Raw genomic sequence first — 25,074 nt, forward strand, 5'->3', positions numbered from 1 at the left:
TAAAGAAAAATACATTGAATTAATCAGTCACAGACACAAAAAGGCTGGGGAAGAGTTACAGCCAAGCAGATGAGATGTGAAAGAGACAGATCTCTAGAGAAAGAACCTTGGATACAGTCCGAACAGGATAGTTAAGTTAGGGACAAGGCAACTTCTCACCAGCAGATGCGAGAAACAAGTAGTGAGCAGTGGTGTCTGTAGAGATCCCACAAAAAAAGATGAGGAAAGGAAATTCAAAGGTGTCTCTCTGCTTTGTTTGCTTTGACAAGACATCTAGATATCTGGAGGGACATGCCAGAGACACGTGGAGTTTTTAACTGACGTACTGCTTGGGAACAAGCAGCCTCTTCCCTCTCTGCACCATGTCCCTGTAGACCCCCATGCTGTCACTAGCAGTGTTTTCTCCCCGTTGCAGGTTCTTCTTCCTTACCACATCATCCTCTTGACACACTTGTGAGTTTGCATTCACCAGCAAACCACAGGGTGGTCAAGACCCTTGATGGAGAAGTGCTGTCTGCTTTTCCCTGTGCTTACTCCACTGCTGGCCATGGGTTGTGCGACCCTGAGAAACAGGAGGGACGCACAGATTCACCTCTAGCAGTGCAGCACATCAGTATTATATTTTCAAGCACTCTATGAAAGGGCAACAATAAAAATATAGTGCAGAAGAAGGAAAGCTAGACACGGCCATGTCTGAAACACCGCCCTGCCAGCGTGCTATTGCTTCACTGTTCCTGGACTTGTTTGGCTGATAGGATCTTCCAAACAGCTTGCAAGCTTACTGCTGAGGAGTAGGAGATGTGCCTGCTGCTCATTCAGAGCCTGTGGATCTTGGGGGAAAGCGGGTAATGGATCAAACCAGGATTTGCTATCACTTCACTACGGATCCCTGATACTTAACTCCAGCTTTACAATGTGAATGACAAATGCAATCCATCCTAAATGACCGGGTGTCTTGAGCTAAGATTCGGATCAGAGAGCTGCTAAACAAAACTGCTTTACTTGCAGTGGGCGACCTATACCAGGTGTGTGTTGGGGTTCACTGAATATGTGCATGCCCAGAGGGACTGTCCGTGCAGCTGGCTCGATGTGCATCTCCCCGAGTGCACTGTGGTGTGCCAAAGGTGGCTTCTCAAGCCTGTGGTGTTTGCAGCTCTCCTCCGGCCCAAAGACGGCATCTAAAGGGGAGGTGGTGATACGACGCACATGGCTCAGGCACTTTTGGCCTGAATGAGGCTGCTGATGTTGGCTCTAATGAAAGCTCAGCCAGCCTTCGTCATCCTCCCACAATACTGTTCTGTGCCTTGGCCTCTTGGAACAGTGATGTGATTTCTCTTATAATATGGTGGCACTTTCTAAATGTATCTCACTGCTGCCAAGCACTTCGTCTCCAAGCAAGTCAGGCCTCAGCTATCCCAGGAGATGCCTTTTCCCTTGCAGTTTCTAAGATCTGGAGTTGTAAATCAGAACACAGCAGTTTCTGACCAGAGGAAGCTGCGGAGCATCTGGTCAGACACCACACCACTGGCATGGCAAGGCCATGTTGTGACAAAAAGACCAAAGAGCTTAGCATCCCATGGAGACAGCAGTCGCTAGTCAGAAAAGAGCTACAAGATGTCACAATGTAGAAAAAAAAAAAAAAGAGGGGGACACGCACGGATGGACTTGTAGTGCTGCCCTTCATCCCATCCCAGGCACTCTGCTCCTCTGACGCTGAGGAACATTGGGCATGTGCATGCTGTTGGGGACAGTATATAACGAGGCACAAAGCCTTTGCCCGGGAGGTGACTGTTCAACTCTGAAATCACCTCAAAATGTTCCTTAACCTGAGCCCGTTCCCCTGGGAAATCATTTTAAGACAGCTGCCAGACTCCATGTGAGACTTGCCGGCGGTGGGGAGCGGAGCACGTTCCCTCTGGAGGGGCTGATTGCTGCTGCACATGGATCCATGACCCTGGTTCCTGTGGGTGGATGGTTGCCCAAGGTCACTGTGATTCCCATAGGCACCAAGCAGCCTGGTACGATGAGAATTATGTTACTGATTTACATTTCGATTTAGTGAGTGCTGTAGTAACACTTTCTGACGCATCAGATCCTGTCGTTTGGCTTCTATTTTAGCCTGGTCTTATGTGACTTCATGGGATGTACACAGAGGACTTCTCCCCCACGTCATGTGCTATAAATTTAGCGTGGTGGTGTTCATTCAAAATGCATTACAGCAAGTAGAAGGCATCATTCATGCTGCCTTGGTGTGATGCTGTGTGCCATTATCTCCCTGTCTGCCTCACTTCCAGGCATGAAGTATTTTTGTGCCATCGCTTTCCTGGAGCTCAGAGGCTAATCAGCAGTCTCCTGGTACCCGGCTCTCCTGTGACCTTCTGAGTGACCTGCCCTCTGAAGAGTACTGTAATTTCTGGAGTTTTTCTGGGTTTTAGGGGATAAAATCTGTCAGTGACAGAGGCCATTTGTAGACAGCAGGCATAAGTCACTGGGAAGTATAAGCACACTGGAAAATCGCTGTACTACTAGTAAGATCCTACCATTTCCGTGTTTTCTCCCCACAGGTTTGCTTTGCTCTTTGCTCATTCCCTTTACCCTCTTTGTGACTTCCCTAAAGCCTGTTCCCATAGGTCTACTTTGAACATTACAAGTAGTTGGGAGAGGTTTTGGGGAAATGTGTTCACTTTCTTCACCTGCCTAATGAAACTATTTTGTTTTTCTTCTCTTTTTCCTTGGCTGGGTAAGGATGCTTTGCTCCACAGATTTTCAGCCTTCACAGTTGTGAATTTTACTGTAAGTAAAAATGGGTATCAACCATTTTGAGCTTAATATATAGTGTGTCTGAGTTTTTGGTCAGGTTTATGCTGACCTTAGTGGACAGTAGATAGAGCCTTATATGAACGAAATGGAACAGCATCTTTTCATGGACTCTTCATTAGCACCAAGTATGGAGTCCAGGCAGGCACAGATTGTTGAGTAGCAGTTGGGTATCACCTCCTCCCTGGAGCTGGGCTCCTCCTAGCAGCATGCACGATTTTCCTTACATTGTTGAAGGTATCAGAAGACACTAAAGGCATGTAATGTGACAGCATGCCTGGGCAGGACACGTTCTCTGGTGGAAATGGTGCAACTCTGCTGAAGTGAGCGGAGTTTCACTGCATAGTGAAAGCCTGGGTTTGGTTTGTTGCCCCACGTTTCATGTTCCTTCCTGGAGTACGAGTAAGATCAGGTTCAATTTCTGTCACAAATACACGGTCAGAGCAGCTTTCTGAACAGCAGAATTCTTCCCTCTTTGGTTCTGTATTTATTTGACAATTTGCTTCTCCTTGCAAGTATTAGTTAAAACTTTTCTGTGTGTTCGATTTTCAAGAATAGGTAATAGTCTGAGTGGGTGCTCATGAGGGTAGGGAAAGGAGAATATATTTGTTTTTCTTTAGCACGCTGTATACCTTAACACATTAAATAATGGCCTCCTAAAGAGCATTTGTTTCTGAATAAGACCATTTTACTGTGATTTAATGTTTGTACTGTATTAGCTTCTGGAACGTCACATCCAGGTGGAGGTGTTACAGTAGGGACTCTTAAAATATGTAGGAAGAGGCTCTTACACAAGCAACTTGCAACAGAAACAGAAAAGACCTACTAAATATTGTATATTATACCCTTGATATTCCCATGGTAAGGATGGGAAATGGAATAACAGAGATTAATTTACTTGCCTGTGGTAATTCAAGAAGACAATTGCAAGGCTATTGAACCAGTGTCAGGAACTTTAAGCTTCCATTTGGTATTTCATCACAAGAGCATCGAATCATAGTGGGAATCGATGGTCAGTTCTTGATGCAAGAGGAATGTGGGATCAGACTTCTTCTGCTAGCAAATGTAAAGCAAGTGCATTTTCCTTTTGTGACTAACACTGGACAGTGCTCATTTTCCTAAGTATTTACATGAAATGAGTCTCTGAGATAATCAGATTTTATTTCTAGCATCTAATCGATGCTCAGGGCTTTGTGGTTTAATTACTAGAGTAATTGTTTGCTGAAGATACAGTTCAGTATCTATTTTTTCCATTAAAGGTCAACTCCATCATTTTCAATTCCAACCATTTAGTGCTTTATTGATCTCTATGTCATTTCATGAAGAGTGCTGCATCTTGCCGGCTGAAATAAAGGCAAAAACTTGAAATAAGAAAAATACTTTCGTTTTCTTAAATACAAAAATGGAAAATACACATTTCAGCCTTGCTTGCTGCAGGCAAATCCTTCATACAGTGTCCCCAGGAAAAATTATTCTGAAAAACACATTTGCTCTTTATGGAAGGAAAAAACAAACTAGGAATCCTTTCTGAACCTGATTAATATCAGACATAAACTGAAGCACAGAAAGAAATTTTGCAGTTTAGCTGCTGGTCCTTTAAAGTAGATAAGGATGCAGGCTCCATCATGAGGACAGGGAAGTCTGTGTGGCTTGCATTTAGAGAGGGAGGAATGAGTGGCTTGAGAGCTGCATGGAGAAATGCCCTCTCCACTCTGTAGAGGGGAAAATCACGTGGCTTCAGCTGGAGATTTGGAAGGTATTTAGTCGAGTAACAGCAGCCATTGTGTTGCTACTGTCCTGCAGCAGAAATTAGATACTGTTAGAGCGGAGGGATGCGTGAGGCGCTTTCCATCTGCAGCCTCTCTGGTTCTTTTGTTACCCCCATCACGGCATCTTGACATTTAGTTTTAATTTGCAAAAATGTATCTGTCTTTCCCAGATTATGGGAAAGGGTTCTGGGTTATAGAGCGGAAAATAGGCTTGTTGAAAAATGGGCATTAAAAGGTAGCATGGGACCAATTTCCATTTCATGTTCTTTTCTACAATATACGGGGTCAAATCCTACAGTCATAGCTCAGGCAAAACCACTGGCTATTTCAGGGGGACTGGCTACCAGAAAGAGCTAAAAAAATGGGCTTAATTTAAGTACAAAGATCCTTGAACCATTTCTGCAGCTTGGCTCTCTGCATCGGTGGATCAGATGGCACAGCTTCCCACTGCCGCAGAGCAGCTCCATGCTGTTATTTATTGCACTTTGTTTTCTCTGATCCCCAAGATGACTTGGGCAGATTGCAAACACAACACAGAGCCTGTTGAGGTAGGAAGAATTCATACTTTAGGCCCACATCCTCGGGTGCTGTAAATCAGGAAACAGCCAACTAAGGAACTCAGTGTACCTTAAAGCGTTTTAAAAAATCTATCACTAATGTTGAGTTGTATTTACTATGGAAGGGTAATGCTTCCCCCGTAAAGCATTGCCCTGTACATCTGCACATGCCTGTGGCTTGCCTGGCAGTAACAGTCATGCCTATCATTAAATTTGTTGGATTTATATTCTGTTGTATTCTAGTTCTTGGTAACTTTACTGAATTTTAACTATTTGGGCCCAAATTTTTCCATGGTGCTTGTCCCAGACTTTTAAAGAAAATTTTAGTAGAAGTTCACCCACTCCAGTGTATTAAGAGATGGGAAAAATAAACCATCAATAACCTTTTTACTGGAGACCTCTGAGAAAAAAACAATGGGCAATTAGAAGTGGTGTCATGCTGAACATGCAAAATGAGGTGTTTCTTTACATATGGGTCCTGACTTTGTGGCTTTAATAACCTTTTTAAGATAGCTTTTGTATGCTGTTTATCTACATACCACTATCCAAATATTACTACATAAAAGCAGCAGTTGAAGAGCCGTGTGTCCTACTAAGGAAAGCCTTCATGGGCTTTTTCAGTGCTTTTTTCAGGGCGCTGATGTATCTCTTCCAGAGTTTGTGCTAATTCCTGTACTCTGAATTCTTATAAAATTTTGTGCTACAGATGTTGTACTCTGCCATCCAACTGAAGTCCCTCTTCAGCTCCCTCTCCCCCTGCTCAAATCACGCTGTGCTGGGATGGACTTGTGCAAGTGCCCTCATTGCTCACTGCAAGGACCAGATCAGTGGTATTAACCTGGACTCCCATAACCCAAAGAATGTGTTAAAAATCTCCAAAGAGCAACAAGGTGAACCCAAAAATGCCATGAAAACACTACCTGGCTTTGTGCCTGCTGCCTCTCTTGGGAGAGGAGCTGTAGAAGAAATGTAGCATGAAGACCTTCTGGCAGGCTTGGAAGCCCTTGAGACCCAAATTGGGGTTTGCTGTCTCAGCCAAGGGAACCCAGAGGTCGGAGTTTTGAACAGAGATTTTCACCATTGCCTATGAGTCCACACTATATTTGCTTTTAGCCTCAGGATGTTAGATCTTGCAATCATGGCACATTTATGTTGTAGAGCGGCCATTGAGTTTTAGGTCTTCTTAGGAGTTTTTAAGGTATTTCTTATTGTCTCCTTGGTTCAGTAAGACTCATGGTACAGAGGCTGGACTACAGAGGGAGGGACAGAAGGTAGAATCACAGTCAGAGCAGGAATCAGGCAGCGTCTGTGTGCAATAAATCACAATGTGTGTCAGTAGTGGTATTGTGTTTGCTCCCCTCCAGGTCCTCTAGCTTCACCGCCTTTGTACTTCCTCCTTGTCTCCATGCTTTGCACTTCTCCCGAATGAAACTTTCTGTTGAAAACATTCAGGCAATTTGATGCAGGAGCCTCCCCTCTAAGTGAAGCACCAGAGTTGCTCTCAGCAGAAGAGAAAGGCTACTTCAGAGGAAAAATCAGACCTTGAGTGAGGTGAATGACATTGGGCAGGTGGCATCTCTCCCTCAGTGGCTCTTAGATAGATTTTTAATTTGTGCATCTTAGTTGAGTACCTGAAGTCTGAGCGGATATACCTTAAGTCTTGCAAACAGTTTTTGCCTTTTGAGTGATGACATACATTTTACAGAGGAGGAGGGCTAGCTACAAGTGGGAGAGCCAATTGGCTGTTAAGGCGTTCCATTCCACTTCAATTTTTAGGAATGCTTTGTGTTCCAAACATGGACGCTGTGGCTGTGTCATGAATGAAAGCTGGTGAATATGAACATTTTCAGGATGCAAGTAAACCCATTAGCTAAAGCAGGGTGGATTCTTGCCGCTGGTAAGTCTGTGTGTTGCTCTAGGAGCTGTGCCAGGGCAGAGCTGTGGAGAACTTGGTCCAGCGTGTGCTCCATCAGAGGCGTTGCTGTTTCCATAAGCAAGGTTTGCATTTCCTCTCCCAGAGCGTACACAGCTTTTGGACATGGTGCAATCCAGTAAATGTTTAATTGTACAATAAATTGCGGCAGCCAATTCACAGCAATGTCCTGCTGATGCCTTTTACGATACCAAGAGGTTTTCTACCTTGGCTTTTTTAACGTCTTGCACCTGTCTGGGGTCACATAGGGAGAAACAAATAGTTTGTCTATGCCAACAAGCATTTTGAATGCACCACAGGAGAACTGAGTTTACAAAGAAATGCAAAGGCAGAAGGGCAGTGCCTTTGCCAGCCCCAGCAAGTGGCTACTCTGTGCAGGCAGTCAGGGTGCAAAACAGCTTGGAAGAAAAAACTGCAGGAAACTGCAAGGGAAAAGGAAAATGAGAAATCTGACCTAATGCCACAGGGAAGGCAGCATCAAAAGGATTGATAAGGTTGGGGAAGGAGTTAGGAAGCCCATTTTACTTTCTGCTTTCTGGATGAGCATGGCAAGTTGTCCTCCCCATCTCCCTTTCTCTCTGAAGAGGTTTGGGTAGGTCGTGGCAGACGATAGTAGGCAGCCAGGCTTGGGCTGTAGCTGGGAGGACAGGGAAAAGGTTGGAGTCAGTACAGTTAATAAACCAGGACAGTTGATGGTAACTGTTTAAAGTACCCTTGTTAATTCGGAGTTCACTCAGCAAAATTTTTTTTCTGAAATCATAAATGGTAATTGTCAGTTTGACGTTTGTTAGATTATCTGGCCATTCAGATCTTCTTGAGTTAGGCATGGGGGGAAATGCATTCATTAAAATTCCCATCAAGTAGGTATACTTCTGTTCTGGAATTAAAAATACGCTGCCTTCCAGCCAAATGCCATTTTTTGTATTATTTATTTGTGCAAGTAAGTAAATTAGCAATTGTGGTTTTAAAGGAAAAGGAGCCGATGCAGCCTTGTGCCATTAACTTGTTGGAGCTGAGCAGATGATGTACAGAGCATTTCAGCAAAACTATTCTCACTAGTCTCATCTAAAAGAAAGTCTCACCTGCAAGAGACAGGGGTGAAATCTGTAATGTAATAGGGCAGATTGCTTGGTCTATAAAGACTGATTTAAGATAAATAATCTTTTCTTTGTTTTTTTTACATTTTAACCAGCTCTCCTTTGCTGGAATGAGGAATACAGTTTGGAAATTGTGTGTGAGGGAGGGAGGAGTAGTAACTGTAGCAGGTAGTTTGCCCTAATGTATGTAACGGAGATTGAACAGGTGCTTTAGAGGACAGTAACGCCCCATTTTCTCACTGCAGAGGCTTACACAGGTAGCTGCTCTGGCAGCGAGGTCTCTAGCAAAGACTGAATATCAAGGATGAGGTTTACTCCGCCTGACTACCACCAGTTGTTAGCTCCAACGAGAAGCAACGCCAAACCCCAGCCATTTCATGTCGGGGAACAGGGAGAGCAGGGTAGCAGGCCGGCATGGAAGGGGGGAGTGAATTTGTCCTAGGGAGAACTGCAATGGCAAAGCTGTGCTGAGCTGAGTCAGCTGCAGAGTGCAGTTACATTTCATAGTACCATGACCTACACAAAGCCTCCTCACTATGTATTTACAGTTTTCACACTCTTGCAAATATGCTAAGCCAGTCTTTTCTTGCCTTGCAACTGCGGCCATGGGTGGGACAAAAGACCTTGTCCTGGCCAGAGGAAGGCAGAGCAAACGCAACATCCACAGCAGGCATAGCCCGTGCTCAAAAAGAGCTGCTTTTCTTGCTCCTTGGCTCCATCTTGTTGCTCCTTGGCATCCATCCATCCACCTCCTGCATCTTGTCTGATGCACAGACCACTTGCAGTGGGGACCGTCATCTGCTGCAGTGGGGGCCTTGTCCTTAAACAGCTTCTCCAGTTCCTGAGATAGGGATGTCTCTGGTTTCAGACAGACGTGAAAGCAATTAACAGTAGCTGTTAGATCAAAATCTTCTCATACCCTGAGCTTATTGGGGCGACTGATATTTTCTGATTTCTCAGAATGAAGTTTGGTGCAGCTTTTTCAGCCTATTGCGTTTAAAGAATTGCAGATGTAACGGTTGGGTCAGATTACCTGAGCTGCAGGTTAGTTCTTAACCATAAAACCATCCTTCAGTCCATTTCTCGGCCCTTTGGAGAGTGTGTAGGAGCTTGGGTGCCACATTTTCACCACAGGTCTGGCAGTTGCAGTGGAGGTTTATTAAAAGAGGAGGTGCAGGATGTACCTTCATCAGTGGCAAGATGAAGTTCTGGAGTGAAGGTGTGAATGCTGGATTTGGAAGTACAGCGAGATGCACAGGACAGGGGGATAATGTGCTGGGTTTAACATGGAAAACCAGAATTGCTTTAGCTGATGATTAAAATAGGGAATATGATTAAAACCAGCTCATGAGGTGAAAATAAAGTGACAAGGTAAATCAGCAGGGCATCCAAGAGGGGAAGGGAGAGATGGAACTGATGGCAGGAGGGCATGAATTATTGATTGAAATCTCTACCAGAAGGTAAAGTCTTTGCATTTTCTTATCTGGGAAGGGAGAGAATGAATGAGAAGTGAACAGAATTATTAAGCAGCTTTATCATTGAATTGGAGTGGATAATTAGGCAATTAGGATTACTAAAAGTTGGCAAAGCATGAAGCCCGGAGGATCTGTGCTCCTGGTTTCAGAGCGGGTGGTGAGGGAAGCAGGAAAAAGCCTTTGGCAAGAGATTTGATGGTGCATTATGGTGAGGTTTAAAGGCAGAGCCTAGCTCTGGCACCCATTACCCTGCAGCTTCCAGAGCAAAACGGGGTTCAAGAGACTTGACTAATAAAAAAGAACTTATTTGAAGATGGGCAGTCCTCGGAGCAGCAACAAGAAGTGAGATCATGAGTGAAGGCCACTGATAAGGGTGTGGGGAAGGAGGACATGGGGAGCTGGACTCAGTGATCCTTACGTGTCCCTTCCAACTTGAGGTAATCTATATTCTATGATTCTAATAATGGTACATGTGGACCCACTTTTCTCCACGTTGGGGATGCACAGTAGCCGTGGGTGTTACTATGTAGTAAATGTTTTGTGTACTTTTTCCGTATCTTTGCCCTCAGTTAACATCCCCTCTCAGGTGAGTTGTTTGTAGCGAGACTTTGCAGGGCTGTAAGCTGAGGGTGCTGTGAGATCCCTGAGCAGAGCGTCAAGAGGTCAGACTCTTCCCTAGGAGGAAGGTGTCAGACTGTGGTTTAGACTTGCAGTCAATATGGTCTGTCATGCTACCTTAATTTCATTGTCTTTGGTCAGAAGTGACAAATACTGGATTTTCCCTTGATGTAAGTCATGCAAACGCTTCATTGTCAGAAGATCTTTCCAGCTGAACTTGGAGGCAGCTTCCAAACCTCTTACACTTTGATTCTCTGTTGTAAATCACATCTAATCACCCCCTTTGTAAAGAGGAGCTCCACAAAGAACAAATGAGCAGGCTGGGTAAGCTGGCTGAATGTGTTCTTGTAGAGGATGCAAAGCTATTGGACACAGTGGAAAGGAGAGGGGTGAGGACACAAGAGCCATCTCCCACGAGGCTCTGTTTGGGTTTATAGCATTGAAGAGTTCATTGGTGGAAGGAGATGTTGAGCCATGCAGTGCCATATACCGCAGACCCTTAAATGTCACCTATTGTCCCTCTGCTGAGCCTTCAGCCTGCATCTGGCAGAACCTGAACTTTCAGAAGGGTTTTGCTCATGGGGCTTTTTGACGGGTTCCAGGTTTTGGACCTGGTTCCTCCAAGGAAGGGCCAGGCAAGCACCGCAGGCTGCTGCTTACCTCTGCAAATTAGCCTAATTTCTTTAGTTGGCAGCATAGCTTTTTAATAGCTGGCTGCACATTTTGAAGGGGAAAGCTGGGTAAAAATGACTAAAAATAGCATGGTGCATCTGTAACTGTCTGAAATCATCCTGGGCTGCTCAGACACCAGTGTCACACAACTGTGCTCCTCCTCCGTGCTCCTGACCTGCTTAGTCTTAAGCTATATGTTATTTAAAATCCATTTGCAGAGATGCAGACATTATATAAATCACTGAGGAAATGTCAGATCATGTATGTAATTTTCAGAAGTGCTCCACACTCATCTAACTTAGCTTTCCGTAAAACCAAGGGATCAAAATTAAGCCGAGGCCGAGCGTTTGGACTAGTCACTGTCCTTAAAATACCATAGAAGACGAGCCAGCACTGTAGACACTTGTTATAATTTCACACCCAGGGACTGTTGTCATTTGTTCAGGACATTCAGTGATCAGGGGAGGGAAAAAAAAAGGGAATGATGAAAAATACATTGACTAGAGAATTTGTTACTAATTATTTGCTTGTCCTCATTGGCAAGTCACCTAGTGTTCTCAGAGAGCGTTGCATTTTTATGAGAAGATGCCATCCATAATGTTCCTCTTCCAAGACCAAGTTTAGAATATTAATTATGAATAATGATGCATAATTAGAGTCTGAAGTCCGGAATTAATTGATGGTAGCCATTTAGCATAGATATCAATTCTAACTTGAAAAAAAGCTTCATCTCCTACCCATACCCTATAGTTTCTACATATGGGTAAATAATTGGAGCAGTAAGTGCTTGGTTTTAATGACACAATACCTTGTCATTTCATCAAAGGTATTAAAACAGTTTTGTGCATTAGTGACATTAAAAGTGTTTGTAATTCATGGTAATCCAGGGCTCCTCGACTTGTCATGGCCCCAGCCTGACCAGCTAAAGAGCTGAGGGGCCCAGGCCCATGGCTGCAGCTGCTCCGCACTGGCCACTCCTGCCCAGGGGAGCTGGATCTGCTGCTGCCACACTGGTGGGGTCCTACTGGGACGCTGAAGGGCCAGCCAGGCTTCTGACCTCCTGCTGCCATAACCTCCTGAATGTGGGACCGGAGTTTTCCTCTAGCACAGGTCAGAGGCTGTCACCCAGCCAGCCAGCTGGTGGTTGCATTAGAGCATCTTGGAAGGTCTGGGAGAAATCCTGTTGTGTTGTTTTCCCCGTGGCTTGGGTTGATTCACAAAGGCATCTGACATGTGTTCTACATGGCTGAAAACAAAGTTGGTTTTAATAATAAGCAGTTGTATAAAGAGCAATTAAAGATTTGTACTATAGAGTCCATAGGTCCCAACGGATGTGCTGTTGTTGTTTTGTGCAGCAGAGGGGAATGAAACCAGAATTTGTGTTCATTGAAAATAGGTAGTAGAATATTATTAGATCAGCCCCTGCCTCTGACTTGTCAGAAGTGCTCCAGAGTTAATGCAGTGCTTTAGAGGCACCGTTGTTCAGCTGCAAGAAAGTGGGTCATCTATTGATGAGATCACTGGTCCCATATTATTATTGTGAAAGACATGTAAAAATAGGCCTCGTGCTTAGCTTGAGTTGGGGCCAACTGAGCATCGTAGCAGCTTTAACCGGCTGTGGGCCTGCAGCGTGTGTACACGTGTAGCTGTCTGAATGTGCATGGAGAACATCAGTCCAAAGCTTAAAAATGTGCACTGTGGTTTTGAAGCTGCAGCTATTATTGTGTGACTCCGAGTCACTGTCACCGCTCCTCCTGGCAGCCTGGAGCAAAACACAATAGCATCTTTATATGTGAGAGTCATGAGAAGACTCTTTTGGGGATTAATTTCTTTGGTTTGCAATATTTTATGTTTTCAAGTAGAATTTTCCCAGTGTTTGGCGTCTCCCGTGCCTGTCAGCAAGCCCACAGTGTAGGGGCTCTCCTTGAAAGTCTGAGTGACATCTACACCCAGTGTTTGTTTTAGTGTTATATCTAGAAACCCAGCTGAGAAACCTAGCCCAGGGGAGCCGTGTGTTTCCTTCCTCTCTGGTACTCCACTGGGAGTGATGTTCAGGGCATGCAGGCTCAGACTGGCAGAAGATGATGATGATGATGACACCTTCATAAATTGCAGTTTATGAAGAAAGATAAAGTTTACTTTGATTTAGTCCGTGCAGGTCAGGACTAATGGTGGGGAGAGCTGACAAAAGTAGACCTCTTGTCCTCTTCTAGTGCTCTGGGTGATTGTCTCCTGGATAATTTTTTTTTAATTTTTTTTAGCTGCCTGTCAGAGATAAGTGAGTTTGCATGTATGTGCCTGTGCCTGTTTCAGACTTTTTCACCTGTAGGTCATTCAGGATCCTTTTTTTTGGAAAGTGTTTCTGTTTGGAAAGTAATATTTTAAAAGGGAGTGAGTATTCAGATCACTTGTAACATGTTAAAATGATGCAGATTAATTCAGTGATGCTGTCCGGGCTGAGTCTTATTACTTCCTAGCTGCTGTGCTTCTCTGGATTGTATCTGAGAGAGAAGAACGTCATTTACTCGTGGCCCACTGCTGCACCCTCCCCACTCACAGTTAGGCTCTCATTTCAGAAGGATGGTTACCCTGAGTGCCATATGTGCGTGTGCAGGCTGTAATACTGCTAATGCAAGCTTCGAAGGGAACTTCTATAAGAAAGCAGGCTTGGAAATAGAGTCTCGCTCCATACACTTGGGATTTAACGCATCCTGGGAAAAATATTCCTCAGAAGGACTTCAGTGCATCTAAGAGTCCCTTTGCGCCTGTATCTTTGTGCTTCTGGAGAAATGGGTATCCTTGAGCAAGACGTAAAACACAGTTGCCAAACCCTGAAAAAAACCCTTAACTATTTACTCGCTTCTTACCTATGGGCAGGAATTCGTTAAAATATTAGTGGATCTCTCCAAGGCTGAGCATTTTGTCTTCGGTGCAGTGCAGACAAATCCAGTCACCTGTGGAGTTAATGAGTCGTGCACCCGCTGCTAAGCACTTGCAGTTCTTTGAGATTAGCTGAATATTTCATCCCAAAGTACATGCCATTAAAGACTTTTAATTCTTGGGTCTCATATTTCATGGGACTTATATTAACTGTTAGGAAATTAAAGTCTCTGTGATAGCAGTATAAATGTACTTGGTTTAGTAATTTAGCACCTCCAGTGCTATCCCAGTTCTCTGACAACTTCCCAGAGCAGGCAGTGGCTGCTTCCAGAAAAACAGGGGAATAAAAGACAGGGAATAATACTTTTTTAGGCCTCATTACAGGCTATGCCAAATAGAGGGAAGAATATCTATGTGGAGGAGGCCAGTGGAAGAGGATAGCCACACTGTAAGGTTTTCTCCTTGTCAGACATCCCAGTGTGTACATGAGAAGTGCTGGTTAAAACCCCACAACTTGAAATTCATCTTCCTTTTTTGATCACTCTGAAGATACGAATCGCACAGGCAAAAGCAAGCTTCCTGCCTGCCAACTCACTTGAAGAGTTTCTCATGTTGATTTGCTGCATATGCTTTTTTCATGAATGAGAAAGGAGGAAATCTAATGAACAGTGTTATCAGCTTGTCAAGTTAATTAGTGTCTACTTTAATACTATCATTATCATTTGTTACTAATTAATATAGCATAAGTAACATGATTACAGCTTTTTTGTCTTACTTTTCAGTGAGAAGCTGGATGGAGAAGCTGAAAGATAAGGTAAGAGTCTCAGTGTTTCAATTACTTTAAGAGCAAAAACATTTTTACTTGCAGGAGTTAATAAACTCTTGTCAGTGTAGTTTTTATTTCTACAAAGACAACTGAGAAAGGGCTTAAATTTTTCTCTTGGAGGCAAATGAACCAAATGCTGCTATTATATATAGTGGCGTACAGCCACAGTACATCCCTGATGAGTAGTAACTAAGAGCAGAAGGAGGGACAGGGGTATTTGAAAGACTTCTCTGCACTCGAAAGCAACCTTCTCTTCAGACTACCCCAGTAACTTTTTTTATGGCCTCTAACTTACCTCCACCCCTTTCCTCTAAGTCCTAAGCTTGATTGTGGATCCAAATCAAGAGGATCTGGTGTTTGCCGTGCCACCACCTCTGGATGAGACCTTTCCTGCCTCCACATGCAAGAAGAGCTGCAAATCCCTGGAAGAAAAACGAGCAAACACAGGAAGAGTGAAATGATAAGAGCCTGATCTTTTCTCCCTGGTGTTACAGGGCGGTGGTACATGGAATCAAGAGTGGTGTCAGACATGGGCAGTGATGGCTTTTTAGGCTCTGCTGCCCTCGAGCAAATATTAGTATTTTGAAACGGTTGTGAAGCCTTCCAAATGCTGTGTTGATGATGGCAAAGCCATGAAGCTAGAAATGAGACGACAGTAGTGTTTTAAGACAGGAACATTCTGTGACTCAACAGGGCTTGGAAATTCTTGAAAAGGATCAGAGTCAATAGGCAAAAAATCCACCACATGGAATAATGACTCCATAGGAAATTCCAGCCCCTGAAAATACATCTCTGAGCTCAAGCAGATTGTCACCCAATGAGCCCAGCCATGCCACATGATCCCCACCAAATTTCGGTAGCATCAAGTGTGAATGGAGAGACGAGGTCTGGGTGTCTGTTTTCCGGGACTGGGGAGTGGAAAGGTTTTGAGGTGGGTCCCTGCCCAGCCCTTGTTGAGTTGCTTTTCTGCCTACAATAGGAAGGAGGCATGTCTAGTACCATCTATGCTTATAGCAGAGCACCTTGGCCTGGGATTCAGCCAGAGCAAATGCTGAAAGGACAGAGAATGGTTTTCCCGACGAAGGTAAAAAGTGAATGCCAAGACTGGTTGAGTGCCTGGAGTGAATGTAGCATGCATGGGTCACCTGCTCATGCCAGACCTACCCCAGTCAGCACAACACAAGCTTGGGGGCATCAGGTGTCTTTTCACTGAAGCTGTAGCTTTCACTTCTTTCCTCTTGGCACCTTGTTGGCTACCTCTGTCTTTCCTCATTGAAGGGCAGGGGCGCGTGTTCCAGTCTCCAACAGAGTTGCTCTGTAGACTCTGAACCTCTTGCAGGGAGATGTTGGAATGTGTGGCAGTGACCAGTGCAAGCATTGGTATAACTGAGGGTCAGCTAGTGTCCACTTAAAAGAGAGACTTGGCCTTGAGCCATCTCCCTCCTTTGGGGAATGGCAGATGTGTGGAGGCAGATCTTTCACCTTGCTCGCATTTTCCCTTAGAAAAGTCCAACAAAAACCACTTGCCCACCCCCAGCCAAATGCTGGTGTAGCAAATCACTTGCAAATAAACCTGCTCACCCCATTTCCTCCTCTTCCTTGTTGAGTTAATCAGCACCAGTCATACATGCCCCTCTCATTTGCTGTTGGCAGAGCTCTGTCCTCTCTGTTTTACAATCCCTCCATCCAGAAGAGGATCCTGGCACGATGGCCCCATCCCTGAGAGATGCATCCTTCTGTGTCCATCAGGGCTGCCCTGCTGGGAGAGGGAAGGGTCTGGGGAGCGCGGGACCAGCAGCATGGGTCAGTGACAGGTTTAAGTCTGGTCTCCTGCAGACACTGTGCCAGTGTTACATTTGGTATGCCAAACAATGGACACGGGGTTCCTCTGAGGTCCTCTGATGCTGTTATCTCAAAGTCCAGCAGAGCCAGGAAGATTGGGGTCAGGGATCAGATTATTAAAGCTCCCTAGGATCGGTAAAGCAGCTGCATCTTCCCCATGGACGAGGGGTAGAAAACATGGCTTTGGAGCTGCCTATGACATGGGGGTTTTCATCAAGCAAGTGCAGAAACCTTCGTGAGTTGGGCTGCGTGACACAGAAGGGCTGGGAGAACAGGTCCTGGATCTGCTTCACATTGCAGGCTTTTGGGGTCCAGCTGTTGGGGGAAGTCTGTAAAAAGGCATAGGCTGGCCAGGCATGATAAAGGCTCACAGGTGGGCGAGGGAGTTCATTATATTAAAACTAGTGATTTCTGATATAGAAACTCAACTGGGCAGCAGCTAAAAAGCCATTTCCAATCTCCCTTCTGCCCAAGCCAGCAGCAGAGTTCCAGAAATAGAAAAACCCACGCTACACTAATTAGGTCACCCCATTAAGGCACCTTAATTGCCTCGCAGAGATACAGTCTTTTAGCTGCGTTCTCACTAACCTCCTTTTTTTGGGAACTGGGGTGCAGGCACGCAGCCCCCCTCCAAGCGGATTTTCTGGGAGGGCATTCAGAGGACCTGCATAATGCAGCTGCAGATTCCTCAAGCCTTGGGATCCAGACACAAAGGTGTTACTATTTAAAACACTGAGCAGGATCTGGAAGGGTTTGGGAGAGCAAAACAGCCTATGTTAGCATCATATCTGCCCTAGATGAAAGCAGTTTTTTCATTCTCCAGGTAAGCGTATGAAGCCAGGGCAGAGCACGCTGAATGGCTTTGTATTTCCCCCCACTCAGTGGAAGAAAAGCAATTGCGGTGTAAGCATGTGTTGTTAGGCTGTGTTGCAGTTTGGGAATGCAGAAGAAGATGAGTGGTTGTAAGCAATGGGCTTGCTAAGATGAGGCTTGCTGAGAGCTGCCTGATAGTCCCCTGAACTGGGCATGTATCCCTTGGCAGGTGCAAAATCCATTTCGGGGGGTGCAGGTGGCGAAGGGTAGAGCTGTAAGCGTCACAGCAGAGGACTCTGTTGCTGCAGCATGAACAAAGGCAGCACTAACGAGGGAGGGAGCCAGGCCCTGCCTGCCTTCCTTACTCCATTGAGCCCCCCAGCCCAAATTAGGTGAGGATGCTGAAGCAGTCTGCTACTTTGAAACTTAGGTTAATTGTCATTTTAAACAGTAAAATGTAAAATAAAAAGCACTTGGGAATATTGTCTGAAGTATTTTACATGTTTAAATGTGTAATTTTAAATTAGTCATGCTATCTATTTTTTTTTTTTTAGTAGGCAATGCAAACATATGGATCACAGCAATTGAATTAGAGCTGGCTTACGTTTGCTGTGCTTCCCTTAAGAGTAGCTGAAGGTGTGCGTGCCTCCCTCAGCGTCATTGTCCTGCTCATGCAAGTGACCCCTTCCTTTGCAAAGTGAAAGCACGTGCTTCAAAGGTTTTGAGTATGAAGCTGAGGAGGCTCAGGCTGTATGGACAGGGAGAGAGCAAACTGCTTCCACTTCCCGCAAAAGTGAGCACAGCCTGGCTTGGCACTTCAGCTCCTTCAGAGACACAGCTGCGAGCGTTGGGAGCAGCTTCTGCTGTCCCCATGCTGAGATATGACATTAGTGTCCCAGGGCCCTTGCTTTCCCATGCCAACGTGTCTCTGGGAAGCATGGGAGCTGTGTAATACTCTTTACTGGAGGTATTGCATGATTCTGTGATTCTCTAATTAGCAGTTTGGCCACAGTAAGACACATTCCAGCAATCGGAGCTGACCCAGAGGATGTTGGGTCCCTTTCCCATCCACCTCCCACAATGGAGGTCAGAGTCCCTGCTTCACAGTGCAGCTGTTCTCCAAAACCAGCTCCTCGCCCGTTCTGCTCGCTCCCCAGATGGTGCCTGCCATCTCACCTGGGGCTCTTACACACGGGCTCTTCAGCCTGCTCCACGTGCTCCTCTGCCTGCTCCTGCCACCCCGAGGGCTGCGGGGCGGGGGGCTGCAGGCGGCAGGCTGCCAAGGCGCTCAGCACCGCACCACTCAGCACCACTCTTTTAGTCCGGATTCATGCCAAAAAGTGTAACCACAGCTCTCGGCTGTCCAGATTGAGCTCTGTTGAACATGGGCAGACATATACCTGTGCCTTGATTTATTCTGGCAGTACCTGGGGAGCTCAGAGCAGCACTCAGCCCACTTTACATAGCATGTAGGGAAGCTCTTTGGGTGGTCACAGGTCTTTGTTGTGGCTCAAGATTGCCTGCCCTTGGCAGTCAAGGTTTTCCGTCACACGTGCGCCTGTATTAACGGACACTTCACCCCAGCACTTGCAACTCTGCACCAAAATTGTTTCCTCTCCTAAAGGCAGGCAAACACTGCAGTGCTTCAGCTATCACAAGGAAGTATCTGTTAGCAAAAGCTGACAGTGGGTGAGCCATGGTGGTTACTAGCTTGGTCCCGGGGCGAGCTGGTTGGGGGCTTGCTTAGCAATCCTGGAAGTAGGGCTCATCCTATGCAGGCAGCTGATAGGGACTCAAAATACAATAAACTTTGACAAAAGCAGCATAGGGATATATTGCAGTCCTGGACTGGTGAAAACCAACTCTGAAAGGATGGTCTTGTGAGTGCTGCTCTGCTTCTCTTTTCCACGTAGGCCGGATACATGTCAGGAATGCTGGTTCCTGTAGGAGTTGGAATAGCAGGAGCCCTCTTTATCTTAGGAGCACTCTACAGCATTAAGATTATGAATCGCCGAAGGAGAAACGGCTCGAAGAGACATAAAAGAAAGGTATGGCAACTGCAGAGGAAAACCCCAATCCCACTCCCTCTTCTATTAATCATTTTGGCTGTAAAGTGAGCACAGCCTGGTTATGGTCATGGTTTGTCTGGGTTGAAGTGCCGGGGACCTCTTGGTTCATGGTGGGGATCTGAATGCCCTTCATTTCCTTTTCGCATGTGGAGCTCTTTCATGTTTTTTTTCTTCCCCTAGCAGAGGGAATTTAACAGCATGCAAGACCGAGTCATGCTCTTAGCCGACAGCTCTGAAGATGAATTTTGAATTGAACTGCAGTGCCGTTGTGATAGCCTGTGACTTTTAAAAAGAGGGAGTGGGAGAAAAAGAACAAGCGACTTTCTGCTGCATCGCTGCTCTCCGCCGCCCCAAGCCACTGAGCAGTGGTCAGTACCACCCCGGCGAAATGGCATGCTACGCTCTATGTGTATCGCGCAGTGATGTTTGTTTTGAAACAGTAGTGAGATTTCACATTCGCACCCGGCACCTCCTTCAGATCCACAGCGTGTCTTGTTACAGCTGGAGCTGATCCGTATGGATGATTATTTTCCTATTACCCTGGTGTACTGTTTTGGTCCTGGCTGGCAGTAATCTAATCATAACAATAGCTCTCACCTAACCCGGGAATGGAAATCTTTACTGTGAATGACTTCTGTCCAATTAATTTTAAATGTTACATTACCTGAGCTAGAGTTCATTAGTGCTAAGATTAGCTGCTCTGCTTAATTAATGAGTTATACACTTGAACTGTATCCCTTGCCACCTGAAAAGTGCCCATGTACAGTGTTGTTGATACAGTTTGAAGCACATTTCTGCACTCGGGTCCCCAACTCTCACCCCTTCTTTCTTCCTTCAGCTCTGCTCCACGCTTCTTGGAGACACACAGGAATGGCCTCAACACCTGATTTACAACAAAAATTCTAATCCATTTTCAACCAGCACTGTCTGTTACAGCACAATAAATACCAGCACTCACCTACTGATGGATAGCCTTGCATGGATCTCTTTAAGTTTTGTTCAGTGTGCAAGTAGGTAACAGAAGAGGCAGGTCAGAGGTTTCGTCAGCTTCTGCCTCCTGTTTGAAGGACACCAGTTACAGGTTCATCTCTTTCACAAGGCTGCATTCACATAGAGGTGAAAGTGGAGCATCTGTCTCCTTTACCCACTGGAAATTGCATTTTCAGCCCCTGAAAGCTGCATGAACAGCAGCACCTTTGGGGGATCTGGCTAGGTCTTGCCTCCAGACCAACGAATGCAGAAAGGTACCAAAGGCTGTGGAGTGGGTGACTGTCACTGTTGAGGGATTTGTGGTTAGTAGTCAGAAAGCAGCTGCAGCCACAGCTGGAGAGATGTCTGCTATGGGGAGGTGAAATGGGACACTGGGAACCCTGGGCCATGGGGGAAAAGGTGAAGCTGTGGGACAGATGACTGCACAGATTTGTGGAGGTGAAGCCCAAGGGTGGCACTGGGTGAGAGCAAGCTGCTGTGCTGCCTGGGCTGCTAGCACTGGGTTGCACAGGGAGACAGCCAGTGTCTGAGACGTTACAGGGACCAAGCAGGGGAAACTCATGTTGCTTTGCTCAGAAATGCTGTCAAAATAGCTAGAAAAAGGGCTGCGTTGCTTTATCTCTGCTTCCAGTTGTGAAATTACTTCAATCTGACGTTTATGCAAAACATCCATGTTTCATAGGTGGGAATCACTGTTCTGTGGGGAATCATCCTTCATACAAGGAGCAGCAACTGCTGTCAGAGGAGACCTGGCTAGACAAATAAGGCCAGACCACACATCTACTGAGATTAAATCCCACTGAGTCTTTGAAGAAGTGGAGGAGAGGAGAGTTTGAGGAGGGGCAAATGCAGGATTTCATTCCTTGTAAAGGTGAAAAGGCCTGTCAGACTGTCAAGGGTGGATATCAGTGGTGCTAAGCACATGTCTCACAGGCATGTGAATGGGTGTGGAAGGTAGAGAGGACATTCAGAATACCCTCTTGAAGCTGAGTTCTCTCTGGAGAGAGGCAGGGCCTCCTCTGGACATTAAATCATCAAGCGTGATGTTTAGCTCCAAACAAGCAGTGCTCTTCAGAGCCCAGGTACTTTCCTGTAGGCCTTATCTACACATCTACTGAGTCACCTGGAGAAGGACAGGCAGGACAACCTGGTTTCAGAATGCTGCTACTAATGCTAGTCTTCCAGATGAAGAGCTGTGTGTGGTCCCTCACACGCTGATCCTGCTGAGTGTGTGGGAAGCAGGCTGGGGGAGACACAGTAAAACCCAGTCCATCAACATGCTGGGGAATCTTCATACCCCAGTCCCTCTAGGACAGGCTTTCCCAGCCAGGGCTCCACAGTGCTTGCAGCTCTCCCTTTTTGTTCCTGAAACTTTGACCAGGAAAATTTTTCCTTGCTAAATGCAGCCCCACATCTTTAACAGGCACTGTTAAGTCCAGGGGCCCCTACCCCAAATAAATGCCTCTTTCTTCCATAAGTTATTAGTCCAAGCTAAGAAGTTTTCCTTCCAGACTGGTCTCTCCATATTTCCTTCTCATTGCAAAGTCTCTTGGAGTTTGTAGATGGTCAGGAGGTGTTAACAGTCCAGTTGAGTGTTGCTGGCTGTCTTGCTGGGGAATCAGGAAACGTTGTCCCCAGGGCTCTTTGATGATTTGTTCCTGGCAAGGTGAGATGGAAGTGTGATGCAAGGTGGAATGACTTCTCCTCCGTCCCAGTTTGCTGGAGACCATCTCCAGAAAGGCTTGTCTTTCAGGTACAGCACCAGGCAGGCTGGAAACAAGACTGCATAGGCAGCTGTGGGATGTTCTTGAAGTGCTTTACCCTCATCCAGCCAGGGAGGCATGGAGAATAAGCAGTGACAAAGGGCATTGGCCTCTCTGCAAGAGGGTTTCTGTCTTGGAGAGCAGAAAGGATGGTAGCTGGGGTGGTGGAGTCCTTCGCATGCAACTGTAGCCTGAAAGAGAGACCCAAAATAGCACTGGAAAAGAGGAGCAGCCAGCGATACTGCAGAACAAGAGCAGATGCACCAGCAAGACCCAGGCAGCTGGAGACCAGCAGGGGTTTGTGCAACAACAGCCCGTGAAGGACAGTCTCCTCTTGCTTTCCTGTTAGTGGTAGTGCCGTGCGGCATGTGCTCACAGCACCAGCTGTGCTAGGTAGCCGGTAGAACACAGAGCTGCTGGGCCAGTCACACGGAGGAGGGATGGCTGAGCTAGGCTGCTGCTCTGAGCGTCAGTATCCCAGCTCCGGCAGCACAGGAGGAGCTTTATGGATGGGATGTTGCTTTGATGGATTGGGAGGGCTGGTGAGGAGGTGCTGTGGCCTTTCATTGTGCTAATAAATCCACAGTTTGGGAAACACTGACTTTCTACAGTGGCAATCAGTTTTATTGTATCTCTTCTTCTCCCTCCCCAAAATAATGAACTTAAGAAATTAAAGGCAATGCTGCCAGTCAGAATGACAAAGGTGGTGTTTTAGCGCATCAGCTGAGTGCCCTGGTGTCCTCAAGAACCAGGCTTCACTCCGTGCAGGCACGGTAGGGGTTGCTGGGGTGCTGGAAATGAGCGATGCCACAAGTGGAGCTGACAAATAGTTGCAAATATCAAAGCGGTTATATGGCAAGTATGGTAGGATAAGCTGGGCGAGCGGGAGAGTTGTAGCCAAAAGGGGTGTCCAGCTGCATCCACAGTTCAGTGCTGGAGCCAGACTTACAGGCTAGAAGGGCTGCCCAAAAATTTTGCTTGTGGTTCATCTTCACTCCCAGGCCTGTCTCTGGCTCTGAACACCATCAGCCAAGGTGTCTCGGTTGAGAGCTGCTCATTGGCAGAAGGCAACTGTTGGCCAACTTTCTGAGCTGCTCAGCAGTGCAGAGGGATCCCAAGCAATGCCCATTTGAAGTGGAGGTGTTTGTTGAATAGTTGGTTTTGGTCAGGCACCTGCCCCAAAGCCTGGAGGCCCTCGTATCTTCAGCTTAGCTGTGCTTAACGTGGAGGCAAGAGAGAGTCAAAAGCAGCCTCGGGTCCCGGTGAAGCTTGGCAGAGCCTTTAGAGCACAGACAGTGTTTTCTGCAATGCTCCTCGTGTCAGTGCAGTTTCTGCAGGTCATTAAAGCACAAACATCATTCAGCTCCTTCCCTTCTCATCCAAGGCCAATAGACTTTGGATTGGGCTCTACACAACTCCTGGAATTTGACTCACATCAGACTACAGGCAGGGAGGTGAGGAGGGTGTCAGGTGGGAGCTCTACTTCTTACTGCTCTACTGATTTCATCTATAATTCTGCATTTCCAAACATGCAGATTCTTTTGAAAGAGACAGGACAAGAAAAACAGTCAAGAAGGGCCCTCCTCATCCTCCCTGCTGGCTAAACTGCAAGCCCCTGAATGTAGAGGTGCGTCATGACACTGCTAACACAGCCTTGGCCCCATGCAAAGGCATGGCTGTGACAGTGACTTTGCTGCAGCAATAATCTCTCAACTCGACACAAGATGAGTCACTCACCTCTGTTTTGGGTTTTCCTGATAGCACAAGCCAGAATTTATTATACACATCGCACAACTGCTTTGGCATCTACAGCCCCGTTTCCAACGGGAGGAACCAGCCTGCCTGATGTGCAGCTCTTGCCCTGATGAAATGCACCTGCACCATCCAGCTGCTGATTTTTAAAGGTGTCTCTAATGCCAGATGTTTACCTAGCTGAGGTTCCTCTGGACTGCGCTGCTTCCATAGAGTGATATTAGCAGTCCTTGTGCTTTCTTGTGTTTTTCTATTTCAGACAAGAACAACAACTCATACTGTAGCTATGGAATGTAGCACTTTGTTAAATTAAAACATTGGGAAATAAAAAGCTGTCCACCATATCTGACTTTAAGCGCCTTGTCTCCCTGATCTGTGTTCATGGCATTCACTGTCTCAGGAAAAGCTGTGAAGTGCTTGTGTGGAAGACTTGGGTGTTGCGTTTCTTTCTCGGTGCTGCATGGTCAGTGCAAGGACTCAGGCTGATCTTGCAGGGGCAACGCAAGCCATGGGGAGGCTCAGCCTGGGACTTTCTGGGTAAGATTTACCTGGAGGTAGGTGTCGGCCATAGGCTGTGATGAGTAACACCCCAAATTCCCTTGGCTGGGTTTCCAGTAGCTCTAAGGAGCCCCAGTGCTGATACGCTTACACCATTGGTGTTTGCATATGGCTAGGTGTCCTTGTGCATACCAGGACATTTGTCCTTTCTCTTTTGCCCTGTGAGCAAGGGCCTGTGCCAAAATCTTTCAAGACCCCAGTAATATGGCACTGGTGAGCCTTGAGTTTCAGTTGTAGGTGCTGCAAATGTTTCATAAAAGAGCAGTCTTATTGCAGGTGAATATTATTGCACACACCTCGATGGACCTGTGATCGAGCAGGAGAGTTTATAATTGCCTTTCCAGTCCTGTTTGCTGATGTCCTTGAATGCATCGTGTTATTGCATGCAACTACATGGGCTGGGTACGCATCCTTCTGCTGTATTGTGTATAGGTGGAGGTCCCAGGGTGGGGATGTGAGCCAGCAGGGCACATGGCCAGCCTGCGGCGGTGGCTGCCGGCTCCTCTCCACTCTTCCTCTACTAATAAAAGCCAGCAAGAACTATTTGTCCAAGTGTGTATATTTTCTCAAATGAAAAATGTCTTGTTCAAAACAAGAAATTCCCAGGGAAATAGCTGTTTGGGGATTACATGAACACATTCTT

At 46.2% G+C, this 25,074-nt stretch overlaps 1 protein-coding gene across 3 annotated transcripts in view; it reads left to right on the forward strand.

The window, feature by feature from the left end:
• ARMH4 (armadillo like helical domain containing 4) overlaps positions 1-24,215 on the forward strand; it is a 73,147-nt gene extending 48,932 nt beyond the window's left edge. Inside the window, exons 6-9 of one of the 3 annotated variants that reach the window (XM_037396092.1) lie at positions 14,601-14,632; positions 15,624-15,728; positions 19,213-19,347; positions 19,549-24,215. In XM_037396092.1, the coding sequence (XP_037251989.1) occupies positions 14,601-14,632; positions 15,624-15,728; positions 19,213-19,347; positions 19,549-19,617 (341 nt within the window). In that variant the 3' untranslated portion in view covers positions 19,618-24,215. The remainder of the gene's footprint in view (positions 1-14,600; positions 14,633-15,623; positions 15,729-19,212; positions 19,348-19,548) is intronic. The other 2 variants (XM_037396093.1, XM_037396094.1) reach the window with 2 other exon arrangements.
• The last annotated feature ends 859 nt before the right edge of the window (positions 24,216-25,074 follow it).

Source organism: Falco rusticolus, chromosome 7, assembly GCF_015220075.1.
Source record: "Falco rusticolus isolate bFalRus1 chromosome 7, bFalRus1.pri, whole genome shotgun sequence".
Taxonomy (NCBI): domain Eukaryota; kingdom Metazoa; phylum Chordata; class Aves; order Falconiformes; family Falconidae; genus Falco; species Falco rusticolus.